The 14,338-nt window shown below is 41.7% G+C and overlaps 1 protein-coding gene across 1 annotated transcript; it reads right to left on the reverse strand.

Annotated features, from left to right (window-relative positions):
- Positions 1 to 2,105: 2,105 nt before the first annotated feature.
- LOC129380004 (metaxin-1-like) lies at positions 2,106 to 11,538 on the reverse strand. Its single transcript, XM_055060970.1, is given in 11 exon segments — positions 2,106 to 2,418; positions 3,113 to 3,270; positions 3,980 to 4,046; positions 4,049 to 4,055; positions 4,920 to 5,102; positions 5,185 to 5,280; positions 7,107 to 7,183; positions 7,273 to 7,342; positions 10,004 to 10,077; positions 10,080 to 10,142; positions 11,532 to 11,538. Coding segments are annotated over 11 exon segments (1,029 nt in total). The 3' UTR covers positions 2,106 to 2,191.
- Positions 11,539 to 14,338: the final 2,800 nt, after the last annotated feature.

Consider the following 14,338-nt stretch of genomic DNA (forward strand, 5'->3'; position numbering starts at 1 on the left):
AGCAAACTAAATTTAATTTAGTTTGCTTAATTTAGGAAGAAAGTTTGTCTTATGAATTCACCAAAGATCTTTTCTTCTGCCGAGAGTCTCCACTCCCCCTGACCTGACGCTGCAGGTGCTCCAGGTTCACTTTCCCTCATGTTTCTGGTAAACATCAGATATTAACAGGCTGTTGGAGTCAGCAGGTAGGAATGCAGAGCTGCATACTGTCAACATGCAGCAGCAGCACAGAAACAAAGGCCGCCTCAGAGAGGCTCTGCTTAACCAGGCCTGACGACACAGACCCGAATCAGGCAAGGCAGCTTACCGCTGGAGTCATCAGCCAAACCACCACAGTACACTTAAATAAGACGAGGATCAACAACATTAAAGCTAAGCAATGATAAAACACCAAGACAGCAACAACCTGAAGTTCAACTATGATAAGAGAACCAGAGGTACAAATAATGGCAAGCAGGAGCGGATCTAGAAAAATATCCATGTGGTGGCAAGAGGGGGGCAGGGATTTATAGATATATAAATAAAATTAATTGGACTTAATTTACTTGTTGCAAAATATTGATTTGAACTGGCATTGTTTCAAAGTGAGCGTCCTTTTTTCCAGATTCTTTGCGTGGTTGTGGTATTTTCCTGACCACAGATATTCCTGACTCAATGGACATCAATGGCGCACAGTAAGTCATGTAATGTCCAGTCCAGTCATATATATCCATTCATATCAATAAATGTTGGCCCTATTCATCTCTTGCTTCCCAGTAGGCGGCAGGTTACATCGTGTTGCATTAAATGTTGTCAGAAAAAAGAAATTGTTTGTGTGGGATCCTGGAGCGTTGCCATGAAAACGTGGAGTTAACAGCAGGTGAGGAGGAGGAGGAGGAAACTCCTTCATCCAACCGGCTGACTTGGTTTTCCTCCTCAGCCTGCAGCAGCTAAAAGCAAAGCATGGAAAGTGGGAAATGGAAGTTTTCCCTTCAGACACTGAGCTGGTTCTGTGTCGGTTCTGCTGGTTCTGTGTCGGTTCTGCTGGTTCTGTGTCGGTTCTGCTGGTTCTGTGTCGGTTCTGCTGGTTTCTCCAGTTTCTCTGTGAGCAGAATGAAAGCAGCATTTTGATCCACAAACTGTTTCCAGATCAGCCCGTTAGCAGCGAGGGACCCCAGCCAGGATTCCTGCCTGGTGCCGTCGTGCAGCTGGGTGTCCCTCAGGAGGCCCGGTCCAGACCCGGTCCAGACCCGGTCCAGACCCGGTCCGGACCAATGGCTGGAGGCACATCCACATGTTCCCACTGGTTTCACTGGTCCAGTCTGCTGTAACAATACGACTCGGAATAAAAATATATGGAGCCGTTTGCAAAGTTACAGGCAAAAACTAATATTTCACCATGTTATTCATTCATTCATAAATGTTAGTTTCAAACTAAATGTTAGTTAAAATTTGAATTCTTTATTTTCAACCTAAATATAACATAAATCCTTAGCTAGCAAGTTACATATTGGCTTCAAAGCAAAATTTTGGCTCGCAAACTTTGCTAAGTAAATATTTTTTTAGATCTAAATATTTAATTACCAATTAATAATAATGTAGCTTCAAATATTTAGTCAGTAAGTTAAATATTTAACACTAATTATTGCTCTTCGCTCAGTTTTTCTTCATCTTCTGACAGGATTTCTGCAAATATCTAAGTGAGTTTCAAGGCTTTTTAAAACAGCAGCGTCAAATATGACAAATACCTGCTGGAATGTAACTGAAAAACTTAATTAGTAAAATTCAATAATTGCAACTTATATTTCAGCACTGAGATGAAACTTCATTTTATACTCTGGTTAGCAAACTGGAAAGTTTAATTATTTTTTTCAGATTACAGGAATGTTTTCATTTTAATTTCTCAAACAGGAGCTGAACATTTCTAAAAGTTAAATCTGAATTTATAGATTTGTGCTGTAATCTGATTTTAGTGAAAAGCAGAAACATGAAAGATGTAATCCAGCAAACCCAGGATCTTCCTGAAAGGAAGTGATTCATGTTTTCAAACATTGCTCAGATGAAGCTGCAGTGGGTTGAAAATCTTTATTTCCTGTTCTGACCCGCTTCCTGCCCGCGCCAGGCTCATAAATTATTTCCGATTCACATGTCTCCGCGGCGGTGAACCTGGAAAAGTTCTGCTTTTTCAGTCCCGTACCGTCCTTCGTTTTCCTCAGCCGTCTCCTTCTTCTTCGTGGGCCCCGATGTGCTCCGGGTCCGGCGGCTCCTCCAGCGCCTCCTGGTGGCCGTGTTGGATGGACACCATCCCGGTCAGCAGGGCGTAGCCCAGCATGGCGCCCAGCGCAAACAGAGCCGACAGAAACTGCTTCCTGCGCTTGTTGGGGACGTGGTCGAAGTCTCCGGACTCCGGCGCCATCGGCGCTTTCTGGGCCGACGGCTCTGCGGCAGAGAAGAGATCAATCCGCAGGATTATCAGCTGTGGCTTCACATCAACGCTTTGAACAGCTGCAATGCGCTCATGTAGTCATTAATGTGTTCCAGAAATATTTCAGATTCTCCACTTCATTTTTACAACAATTCCACCAATAACTGAAGTTCTTATTAGTTTTCAATAAAACAAATAAATCTGGAATTTTGTTAGATATTTAAAATATTTCTCATTTACATATTATATTTGTTTTAATTTATTAATGCAAAATGTATAATAACATTTTATTATTATAATTAATATTTAAACATGTTTAAATATTTGAAAATTGTACATTTGCATAAAATTTTGATGAGACTACATAATTTTTATTTAATTTGTATATTAAAATAGTAATGTCATTTACATAATTAATTTAATCAATTCATTAAATACATAATCAAATGTTTAATTTATAAGATATTTTTATGACAATTTACTTTTTATATATATATTTTAAATATTTCTCATGCTGAAGGTAAATCTTTAAAATGCTTTATTTTCTTTCTGTGACTCCATGTTTCCCTGCAGCAGATTTTCCTCCTCTGTCACTGAGCTCATCTGTTTACAGACACAGTTTATATGAAGTCATTTCAACCCAACCTCCATAATTTTAGAAGTGACTTGTGGAGCGTTTTCCTGCAGATGCTGCCAGATGTTGCTCACCTCGGCCGTCTCTGGGGAAGTAGAGCAGCAGGATGTTGGAGCAAAAGTCGCTCAGGTTGTCCAGGGACTTCAGGTGCTGCTGCAGCTTTCCGTTGGGAAGTCTGCACTTCAGGATGGGAGCCAGGTGGCCGAAGACATAGGCGTCCAGAGACGAAGGCCTGCAGGGAAAAGAGACAACAGAAACGGCAGCGTTGATGTGTGAGCTGCACATGACCCTTTTTCAATAAAGCTTCTGATGATTTATTGAAGAATGGGCTCCAACTGAAGGTAAAATCTGGCCAGTTTCATGCTTACTGCAAGCTAAAATAAATAAAAAATATGACATAACTCACTTAAACAAAAAGGCATTATTATTTCCACCATAATTCATGCAAATCACGCCCAAAGCAGCAATGCTGGAAGGCTGATATTGTCGATCCGTACCGTTGGAAGAAATATTTACTGGTTATTCTTAAAATATACGTCAGCAAAGTAATTTACAGTAATTCAAATACCTTTTGCTGTCATTTTGGTAGGCCATGTTCTAATTCTCTTTATGAATAACTGTCACTTTAGTTAAAGAATTAAAAATAGACTATTTGACTCACTGGACTGTTAGCTAGCATCTGTAGCCCGTGCGCCCCTGGTGGACTCATCACACACAACAGTTAACTGTTAGCTGCTAGGCTAGTGGGGCAACTGGCATGTTAGCATTAAATGCTAACACAACTCATCCACTGCATGACACTGCTTGATGCAACAACACATAGTACATAATAAAACTTGGTAGAAATCTTTTTCAGGTCGCAGTACGTCTGGAAAGATTCACTTTAATAATCGTTTTAAATTTCACTCTGAGGTCAGACATGGAAAATCTGCAGAACTTACGAGTCTCCGAAGAAGAACTTGTGTGAGCCGAGTCTCTGCGACAGGAGGTCCATGCACTCTGCAGCGTCCGGTACAGCTGGAAAACACAAGTCCAAACCAGAACTCAGAGCAACAACTCCACCACTAACATGAGCCTCAACGCCTGGTTCTGATGGGAACTCCCGGTCCAAAACAAGGAGGCTCCAAACATCACCAGAACCGGAACAGAACCATTTGAAGGAAATAGTTGAGAACGAATAAAACAGGAAATCTGAGTCACAGAGAGAAAAACCTCTCAGAACCTAGACCGACCTTTGACCTCAAAGGATTCAAGATGGAGAGAATGTAGCTGACCTGAGATTATATTAAAATAAACCAGATTAATAATAAATTAAAATCTGCAGGATAATTTTTTTATCAAACTTATTTTACATAGTTACAGAAATACATTAAAAGATACAAATAAATAATTTCCTGTACATGTATAAAATTGAATTTGAAAGAAATTTTATTTCCAGATTTAACGTCTTTGAAATTGGTCCTGTTTCTTTAAGAACTCCTGCTTTTCCTGAAGCTCCGCCTCCAGGAAGTCATCCCAACATGGCTCCTCTATTAACCCTTTAACATTTCTACCAGGTTGCTCTTAGAGAAGCAGCAGCTCCTCTAATGGGCTCAGCAGTTCCACCAGATGTTTGCTAATTGCTGCTGGCTAGTCTTAAGGAACTGAGCAGGGGTGGAGCTTTATCTTCGAAGGCGGGGCTACGTCCACCCAGGCGTTTCCACAGCTGAATCGTTGCCATACAGATTAAGGACTTCTTGAACAGGCAGTAAAGAATCAAGGCAACACTCTGGTTTGTTTACGATGAGAAAATAACTTTCTAACACGATGGAAAGCCCAGGAAGGTGGATTTTACAAGATGCCGGCCCTTTAAGCTGCTGGGAAGCTCCAGCCTGGTCTCACCTCCTTCTCCAGCTCCTCCCCAGCCTCCAGGAGCTCGTCTCCCCTCAGCAGCCGCAGCTTCTCCAGCTGCCAGCTCTGCATCCGGCCCGGCAGGAAGAAGTTCAGGGGGAACGTCATGTGCTCGGCGTACCAGCGGCGGGTCACCTCCACGTAGTTCTTCGGCTCCACCCAGAAGGTGTAGATCTGCGGGAGGAAGTCCGAGCCGCGGGTTGGTGAGCAGGTTCAGGACGGGACGCAGAGGTTTGGGGGAAACCAGCCGTCTTACCAGCGCCGGCATGAGCTTCTCCTCCAGCAGAGAGATGAAGGCCAGGCTGTCGGCTCCTTCTTTAGCCGACAGGTCAAAGTCTGCATTGAACTTCTGAGGAAACACAAACCGGGAGGAGATGTGTGAAATGTCCAAGCTGTAAACTTTTTAATAAAGTTTTCCTGACTTACTTTGGAATAGCCTCTAACTGAAATATACAAACCAACATTTCAAACTAGCTGCTCAATAAAATAAAAACTATTTTAACTCATTTAAATGAACAAATTATCAAACACAAAAAGACACTTATTATTATCATTGAGTCATGATTACAGACAAACAACCAAACCAACAACTCAACTCATAAACACTTTATATTCTCCATCTTGGATTTTTCTGCTTCCACCGTTTTCTTTTTGTCACTAAATAACTAAACGGCTCTAAAACAGTTTACAACAACAGTTAATGCAATATAACTTACAGAATGTTCAACAAAGTTTATCACTACATATGAACATAAAACATGACATGTAGCAAATCAACCTGAAATGCAGTAGCAGTCCGTGCTAAACTGGCGCTTGACGAATTAGCAGCATGAAATGCTGAAGCGGTAAATTATTTCACCTTCAAATATTAATTACAAAAACTGGTTGGTGGAAATTCAGACAGTCGACGATAAAAACTTCAGAGGAATCTCTTCCATGTATTTGGTGGATGTTATTAACCTAGAACTAATAAAAGGCGCTCATCCTCTTCTTCATATATATCAGGACAGCAAAGTGAAGAAGATGCACTGCCACCCTGTGGTGTAACTCGATATTACAGATAAATTCAATATTTGTTCACTAATTTCACTTCTGTTAATTTATTGACAGAATAAATTACCAGATTCACATTGAGGCGTATGTAAAGGCAAAACTTTTAATGACAAATATAAAAACTGTCTGACTCTAATTATTCTTAACCTTTATATTCCCAGAATGAATAAAACCCATTAAGATTAAAAGACTATTTTTCTGATTCTGATGTAAACTAAAGGAGACAAACTGCAGCAGGAAGTTCTGGACAAGTTCAGCTGTGATTGCTGCAGCTTCACTCAAACAGGAGCACAGTTCTGGTTCTGGTTCTGGTCCAGTCTGAAGCTCTGCATGTGTGTCTTATTGTTGGAGAGTTTATAGGTCTGCAGATTCTGGTTGGATCCATTTCCATGTTCCTTCACTACCGTGAGGACATGAAGTTACTCTGAAACCAACATGACAAGACCAAAGAGCCACCAAACGTCAGCGCTGGGATGAAGCTGCGGTCGGAAACCAGAAACGTGACTGATGGTTTAAAAGCTGCAGCCGAGCGTGAAGACCGCAGTTTGCTCCTCCTGCAGCTCCTGCGGTTTCTGGACAACCTACCGCAGCGAGCGCGCCCCAGAGCATGCTGGGTAATGTCTTCCAGCTGCGGCTGATCCCAGCTGAAGCCACTGAGGCCGATAACCAGATCTGATGAAACGCCAACTGTTACTGCAGATAAAAAGCCCCAGTTTCACTGGCAGATTTCCACTCAAAGCCAGGAAACATATCCTGTTAGAAGCAAAAAACTGTCAGTGGAAGAAAACTTTTTAAAAATCGATATTAAAGGATTCCTTGTTGGTTTTGTATTTTTTCCAGTGTAGATATTTGCAGTAGGAAAACACTTAGTAAGGTTTTGTTACACTAATGAGATTATTTAGCTCCTTTTATAATATCTGCTAATTATGATTAAAAATAAAAGATGCAAATGAGCGACTGGCTGGACGTCATGTTCAGTCCAAAGTTTCACTCTAAATGTATCTGGTTTTAAAATGTCATTGTTGCAAAAGTTGTGTCAACAACCATAAATCCAGGTGAAATTTACCTGAACTACTCATTTAAAACAATAAATCAGTTATTTTCTTTGTTCAGTTGTTCACCTGTTTTCCTGAGGTAGATGATGATGTCAGAGGGGCGGGACAGAGTCTCGTTCTGATTGGTCCTCAGAGCAGGAAGAGAGCCTGGTGAAACCATGGGAAGCAGTAAAGTGTGAGAAGTTTTGGGTGATATTTCCGGGGGAGTGAAGCGGAGCTGCAGCGATCCGACTCACCGCCGGGACTCCGCCAGGGGTTGCAGATCTTTCTCAGCTTCAGCGGCGCGCCGGCGAACTGAGCGTACGCCTGCAGAACGACAGGAATCAGAGAAACATCGTTACTGCAGCAGTTTAACCTCCTGCTCCAGTTTACATTTTTTATTTTCCAAAAGCAGCTACCAAATCAAGCAACTTTTCTTTTGACCACAAACAACTACCATTTCAACAAAATGGTCAAAAACAGGAATATTTGGGGGTTTAGTCACTCTTTAAGAGTTAAAGTCATAAAAATCATCAATATTTGTTACATCTGTGAAAACTGAAATTATTAAAAAAAAAGTTGATGTTTTTCTAGGAAAATCTTTTGAAGAGCCCCAGATGGATAATGGCTGTTCTCTCCTTCAGACAGAAACTCTTTTTAATTTAGCTGCAGCAGAAATCAGCAGCTGAAGCAGCTTCAGGAACCAGAGTACATGATCTCTGCAGACGCCAGGAACAAAGCTCTCCTCATGTCGGGATGTGTGGGTTTCTGTTAAACTGCCTGAGACATGATGCAAGCATCTGGAAAACGTTCCAGAATCTGCTGCTGATTAAATTTTATTCGCATGAGTTCTCTCATTCAGGCTGTTTGTGCTTAACGCCGCCTTTCGGTTCCTCTGCAGGTCGATCCGACGGGACCAAAAGCAGCTTTCAGACAGACACTTACAGTAAAACGTGACTCAGAGCTTCTGGAAGTAAAAGCTGCATAAAAAACTGGCTGCCAGTCGGGAGCCTCACTCGGTTTTACAACCAGAAAAAATGAGGAGGAATTTCCTCATAAAACTGAGGAGATTTTATTCCACCAGCTGGATGTGAGCGAAGTGGAGCTGCATATGGATCAGAAGTTCTGCTCCTCCTCCTCTGGGTTCTACTCCTCCTCTGGGTTCTGCTCCTCCTCTGGGTTCTGCTCCTCCTCTGGGTTCTGCTCCTCCTCTGGGTTCTGCTCCTCCTCCTCTGGGTTCTGCTCCTCCTCTGGGTTCTACTCCTCCTCTGGGTTCTGCTCCTCCTCTGGGTTCTGCTCCTCCTGGGTTCTGCTCCTCCTCTGGGTTCTGCTCCTCCTCCTCTGGGTTCCTGCTCCTCCTCTGGGTTCTACTCCTCCTCTGGGTTCTGCTCCTCCTCCTCTGGTTCTGCTCCTCCTCCTCTGGGTTCTACTCTCCTCCTCTGGGTTCTGCTCCTCCTCTGGGTTCTGCTCCTCCTCTGGGTTCTGCTCCTCCTCCTCTGGTTCTGCTGCTCCTCCTCTGGGTTCTGCTGCTCCTCCTCTGGGTTCTGCTGCTCCTCCTCTGGGTTCTGCTGCTCCTCCTCTGTTCTGCTGCTCCTCCTCTGGGTTCTGCTCCTCCTCCTCTGGGTTCTGCTCCTTTTCTGGGTTCTGCTATTCCTCTGGGTCTGGTTCTGCTATTCCTCTGGGTTTCTGCTCCTCCTCCTCTGGGTTCTGCTGCTCCTCCTCTGGGTTCTGCTCCTCTTCTGGGTTCTGCTATTCCTCTGGGTTCTGGTTCTGCTCCAGCGTTCCCAGGCAGGAGGTAAAGTCAGTTTGCTGATGAGAAGCTCCTGCAGTAAAACTCGCCTGGACGTTGCGTGACGTTTAAGTGTTTAGACAGGGTGGGACATCACAGCGTCCGTCCAGCAGGGGGCGCCTGGTCACGGCACAGGGGGGCTGAAGCCCCGCCTTCTCCAAGCGTGAGCCCACTGTCAGCTGTGACTCAGTAACTGGCTTCCCATCAGCGTCATTACCCAGCATGCACTGCTGCTCCGCTAACTGATATGAAGCCAACATGTTTGGATCAGGTTTAATCCCTCAGCGCGGTCTGCAGACGCAAAGCATTCTGGGTGGTCGTCATCATCTGATCTGTCAGTCTGATATAAGAAAACGATTTTAAAGTTCTGCTGGTTTCTTAAGGCTGCAGAGTTTACTGAAAGCAGACGAACCAATCAGACTCCAGGGAAGTTCATTTATTAACCAATTACTGTCTGAGTTCAACCTGCAGCAGAAACACAGAAACATGCAGAAACTGGACGTCTGAACTGAAAGGGAGCTTTCTGCAACTGCTTAATGCTTTTAATTTATGCTGAACTGGAAGAGAAAATATTTAGAAACTAAAACTTCCAACACTTTCCAGCAGTTTGCTGCCACCTGCTGGTCATCCGCAGAATTACACAATATTCATGAACATCCAGATGAAAATGAGGATATAAATCATCCCGAATACTTCAGGATGAACACAGGAAGCTTTGTCAGGACAAACTGACACATAAACAATAAACATATTTGCAGTTTTTCTACAGATTTCAAAGCTACGACCAACCAAACGATGATTAAAGCAACAATTAGGTTGATTTTATTTTCTTTTGGTTCCAGTGATCAAAACGAATAAAAGGGGAAAAAATCTTCCAGGTTCAGAAAATCCAAGCTTTTGAATATTAACGTTGGTTGCATTTGTATTAAAAACTTTCAAAAGTACCAAAGACCACGTGATTTGCAGTTAACCGAGTTATTTTAATATTAACTGGTTTTAATTTCCCACTGGAAGACAGAAAAGCTGCTGCGGCTGTTTTATTCGTTAAAATAAACCATTAGATCACGTTTAAAATCAGCCAGTCTATTGAGCCAGAGGCTCATTCAGCGGTTCGGCTGCAGGATTGAACCCGCCTTTCGGTACCAGAACCGACAAGCAGCCGGCGAACCGACACCGACCACCAGCGACCGAACCCTCACCAGAACCACCAGGCAGTCGGTGCTGACAGACGGTAAACCCCAGTCTCCTTCCCAGCAAAACAACTCGTCGGGGCCGCCATCTTTTTCAACCGGAAGGTGAACTTTAACACCGGAAAGCAGCGCTGTTCTCCACCGGTGGCTACCAAAATAAAATAAAATAAAATAAAATAAAATAAAATAAAATAAAATAAAATAAAATAAAAAAAAAAATAAAATAAAATAAAATAAAATAAAATAGTCTTAGTAAAACTCAAATAATCTGTGCAAATTGCATGTGATTCTATTGAAATAAATTCAAATGTGAAACATCAGAAATCATTAAATTCAAGTAAAGAAGACATAATAAAATCATTGCAAAGAAAATTAAATGAAATAATTTCAACCTGAACAACACAGAATGTATGGATAATTAACCAAATATATATATAAAAACAACTTCTCCTATGACATGAATAATGTTTTAAAATCATATAATTAATAAACAAATAAACAGTAAAAGGAAGAACTGAGAGCAGTTAGCTGCATATGTTGCATTCACAAATCTACATATAAAATAACTCAAATTTAATTGAAAAGTTTAATCTCAAAAACTCAGTAGACACGCAAAATATTCCGTTTGGAGACGATTCAAACATTTGTCCACAAATGTTCTTGTGTTAGAAATGAGCTTCTAAACCAAGAACTCTGCAGAAGTGGTAAAAAAAGAGACAAACACTGATTATTTAAGGCAGAATATAAGAAAAATAGCTGAAATCATTCATTTCTTTTCCTTCTGCTTATTTTTTAATCTGTTTCCGATTTTATAACGCAGTGATGACTCAATGACTCCCTGCTCCTCCGGCTACATCAAATAAAACCTGCAGAGACGAATGATCACAATGTTTCTTCCTGATAATTCACAGTCAGTGCAGGAACTGGCACCAGGTTTCTTCCTGCAACCAGAATGGTCAGAGAACTTCCTCCTCTTCTTGTCTCAAGAGATAAAGTTGTGCAATTGCTGTCTTGTGATACACACGACTCGGTTTCACAAACACTAAATTTACATTTTAGAGTTTCACTGTGATGCTAAAAGAGAAGGAAGTTATGAAACGGCCCAGTTTGTTGAGTATTTTGCATTTCAGCAGAGTTTCTCCACAATGAAACCAGGAACAAGTTCATTCAAGTTATTTTTGTCCACAGACCAGTTTTCAGAAAACATGTCACTGATGCCTAAAACATGAATACATTTTTAATACGTATCTCTGAATTTTTGTTCTTGCAATAACTTTCAAAGTATAATTGCTTAAAAAGCGCATGCAGCCTCAAATGGTGGTTAAATTAACTGCATCTGAGGGTCTAAAACTGCTTAAAATAAGGATCATTACATTTTGTCTCATGTATAAAATCTTATTAGGATATTAAGAGGCAGATCAACACAAACTAGAGCATAATTGTATAGTGAGGTTAAATGTTTTTTAATTTTAGTTTACAAATTAAAAGTTTGTATTCAGATCACTGTACTTTGATTCTCCTAAATAAATTATCGTACTTATCATAATCAGTAACCAGATTATGATACATCTGGTTAATTTAACACAGAATAATATTAAACTGTGTTTAAATTAAACAGTTTAATTTAATCAGAGTGTAAATTCAGATGTTCTGCCTTGTAAACCAACAAGATAAAATGATCAAACTTCAAAACACAAACAAACCAAATGCAACAGAAAAATGCAACCAAGAAAAAAACACGTTGCAGCTGGGAAATAGAAATAAAGTAAAAACTAAACAAATAGTAAAAAACAAAACAAATATCAAATTCTACAAAACACTCTGCACAAAAAGAAAATCGTCCAAACCACTAGGGGGAGTCGAACATCAAAACATGTGAGAACATAGCCTCAATAAAGACGGGAGGACCAGCAGAAAGTAGGTGGAAGAAAGAAAACGTCACATTTCATGTCTTTTACAACATTCCAGAAAAGCAGCATGTTTAGCGAATATTACCGACTCCAGACTCCCCCTAGTGGTCTGGAGCTTTTATCCTGCTCCTGGTTTTATTTATTGTTTTTTTGTGAGTTTTCATTATTTATGTATTTGTAACTCGTTTGAACCTGTAGGCCACCGTAGCTGTGAGCTTTTAGCAACAAAAATACTGGTTAGGATAGATTTGCTGCACATTGTAAATATCTTTTTAGATTATTATGTCATTGTGTACTAGTTACATACTCTATACAGTCTCTAGTTATGCTTGAAAATATTTACAGATTTCAGAAATAAAAGTTAAACCACAGGAAGTGGGTCACATTTAAAGGTTGTTTTGTTTTGTTTTTCTGCAGCATAATTTCTTTTCTGACATTATTTATATGCCATCCAGTTTCTAACACTGCCTGTTAAATATTTCTGCTCAGCTTGAGCATCGTGATTCCTTCGGTTCTGACCCGGTTTCTCACACAGAAACAGTTAAGCTTCGGCTGCAGCAGGATGGAGGATAAATAAAGAGAATCCATGTGAGTCTAATCTGCAGCACAGCTCTAACAGAAACCAGAAGGTGTTGTCGGTGGATTCAGCACAGCCACACTGAAATGGGAGGTCACGGGTCGTGACCTCATCCTCTGGTGGCTACCGAAGAGTAGATGGTCGGATCCGGTTCTTCTTCTGCTTTTCTGCACAGAATAAATAAAAAATAAGAAGTTATAAATATAAAAGTGTCTCAGCTCCCTGCAGGATTACAACCGGATCAGAACCGCTGCAAAGTGTTGCTCCAGATCAAAGATTAAAGTTTCACTCATGAAACCTGGAGATCACATGATCATCACCCAGACTCGGGTCGTAACGAGTAAAAATACTCCTAAAATTTTCAAAAAGTTAATAAAGAAAAGGAATTCTTACTTCAGTAAAATTTCTGGACTTTCTACCCACCGAATGAGAACCAAACTTCACCAGACTCAGTTTCTGTTCAAGTTTCTCAAGTTTTCTATTGAAAGAAACTGATTTGAACAATTGTCTTTTACCTGATTTTGATATTTTTTTGTAACGTATATGAATCATTATTTACATTTTTTAAATACACAAAAATTTATATAATTTATATTTTGGTCTGTCTGATGATGTAATTTTTAAATATTAAAAGATTGATAATTTGATCAGCTACTCAGTACTAGAGTCGGCTTTTTTTCTGTCGTTCACTCAGTCAGTCGTTCAGTCAGTCGGTCGTTCAGTCAGTCAGTCAGTCAGTCAGTCAGTCAGTCAGTCAGTCAGTCAGTCAGTCAGTCGGTCAGTCAGTCGGGTCATTCAGTCAGTCAGTCATTCAGTCAGTCAGTCAGTCAGTCAGTCAGTCAGTCGGTCGTTCAGTCAGTCGGTCGTTCAGTCAGTTGGTCGTTCAGTCAGTCAGTCAGTCAGTCAGTCAGTCAGTCAGTCGGTCATTCAGTCAGTCATTCAGTCAGTCAGTCAGTCAGTCAGTCGGTCGTTCAGTCAGTCGGTCGTTCAGTCAGTTGGTCGTTCAGTCAGTCAGTCGGTCGTTCAGTCAGTCGGTCGTTCAGTCAGTCAGTCAGTCAGTTGGTCGTTCAGTCAGTTGGTCGTTCAGTCAGTCGGTCGTTCAGTCAGTCAGTCGGTCGTTCAGTCAGTCGGTCGTTCAGTCAGTCGGTCGTTCAGTCAGTCAGTCAGTCAGTCAGTCGGTCGTTCAGTCAGTCGTCAGTCAGTCAGTCAGTCAGTCGGTCGTTCAGTCAGTCAGTCAGTCAGTCAGTTGGTCGTTCAGTCAGTCGGTCGTTCAGTCAGTCAGTCGGTCGTTCAGTCAGTCGGTCGTTCAGTCGGTCGGTCATTCAGTCAGTCAGTCAGTCAGTCGGTCGTTCAGTCAGTCGGTCGTTCAGTCAGTTGGTCATTCAGTCAGTCAGTCGGTCGTTCAGTCAGTCGGTCGTTCAGTCAGTCAGTCGGTCGTTCAGTCAGTCAGTCAGTCAGTCAGTCAGTCGGTCGTTCAGTCAGTCGGTCGTTCAGTCAGTTGGTCGTTCAGTCAGTCAGTCAGTCAGTCAGTCAGTCAGTCAGTCGGTCGTTCAGTCAGTCAGTCAGTCAGTTGGTCGTTCAGTCAGTCGTTCAGTCAGTCAGTCGGTCGTTCAGTCAGTCGGTCGTTCAGTCGGTCGGTCATTCAGTCAGTCAGTCAGTCAGTCGGTCGTTCAGTCAGTCGGTCGTTCAGTCAGTTGGTCATTCAGTCAGTCAGTCGTCGTTCAGTCAGTTGGTCGTTCAGTCAGTCAGTCGGTCGTTCAGTCAGTCAGTCAGTCAGTCAGTCAGTCGGTCGTTCAGTCAGTCGGTCGTTCAGTCAGTTGGTCGTTCAGTCAGTCAGTCAGTCAGTCAGTCAGTCAG

The sequence above is a fragment of the Poeciliopsis prolifica genome, unplaced genomic scaffold, assembly GCF_027474105.1.
Source record: "Poeciliopsis prolifica strain line A6 unplaced genomic scaffold, Auburn_PproV2 SCAFFOLD063, whole genome shotgun sequence".
Taxonomy (NCBI): domain Eukaryota; kingdom Metazoa; phylum Chordata; class Actinopteri; order Cyprinodontiformes; family Poeciliidae; genus Poeciliopsis; species Poeciliopsis prolifica.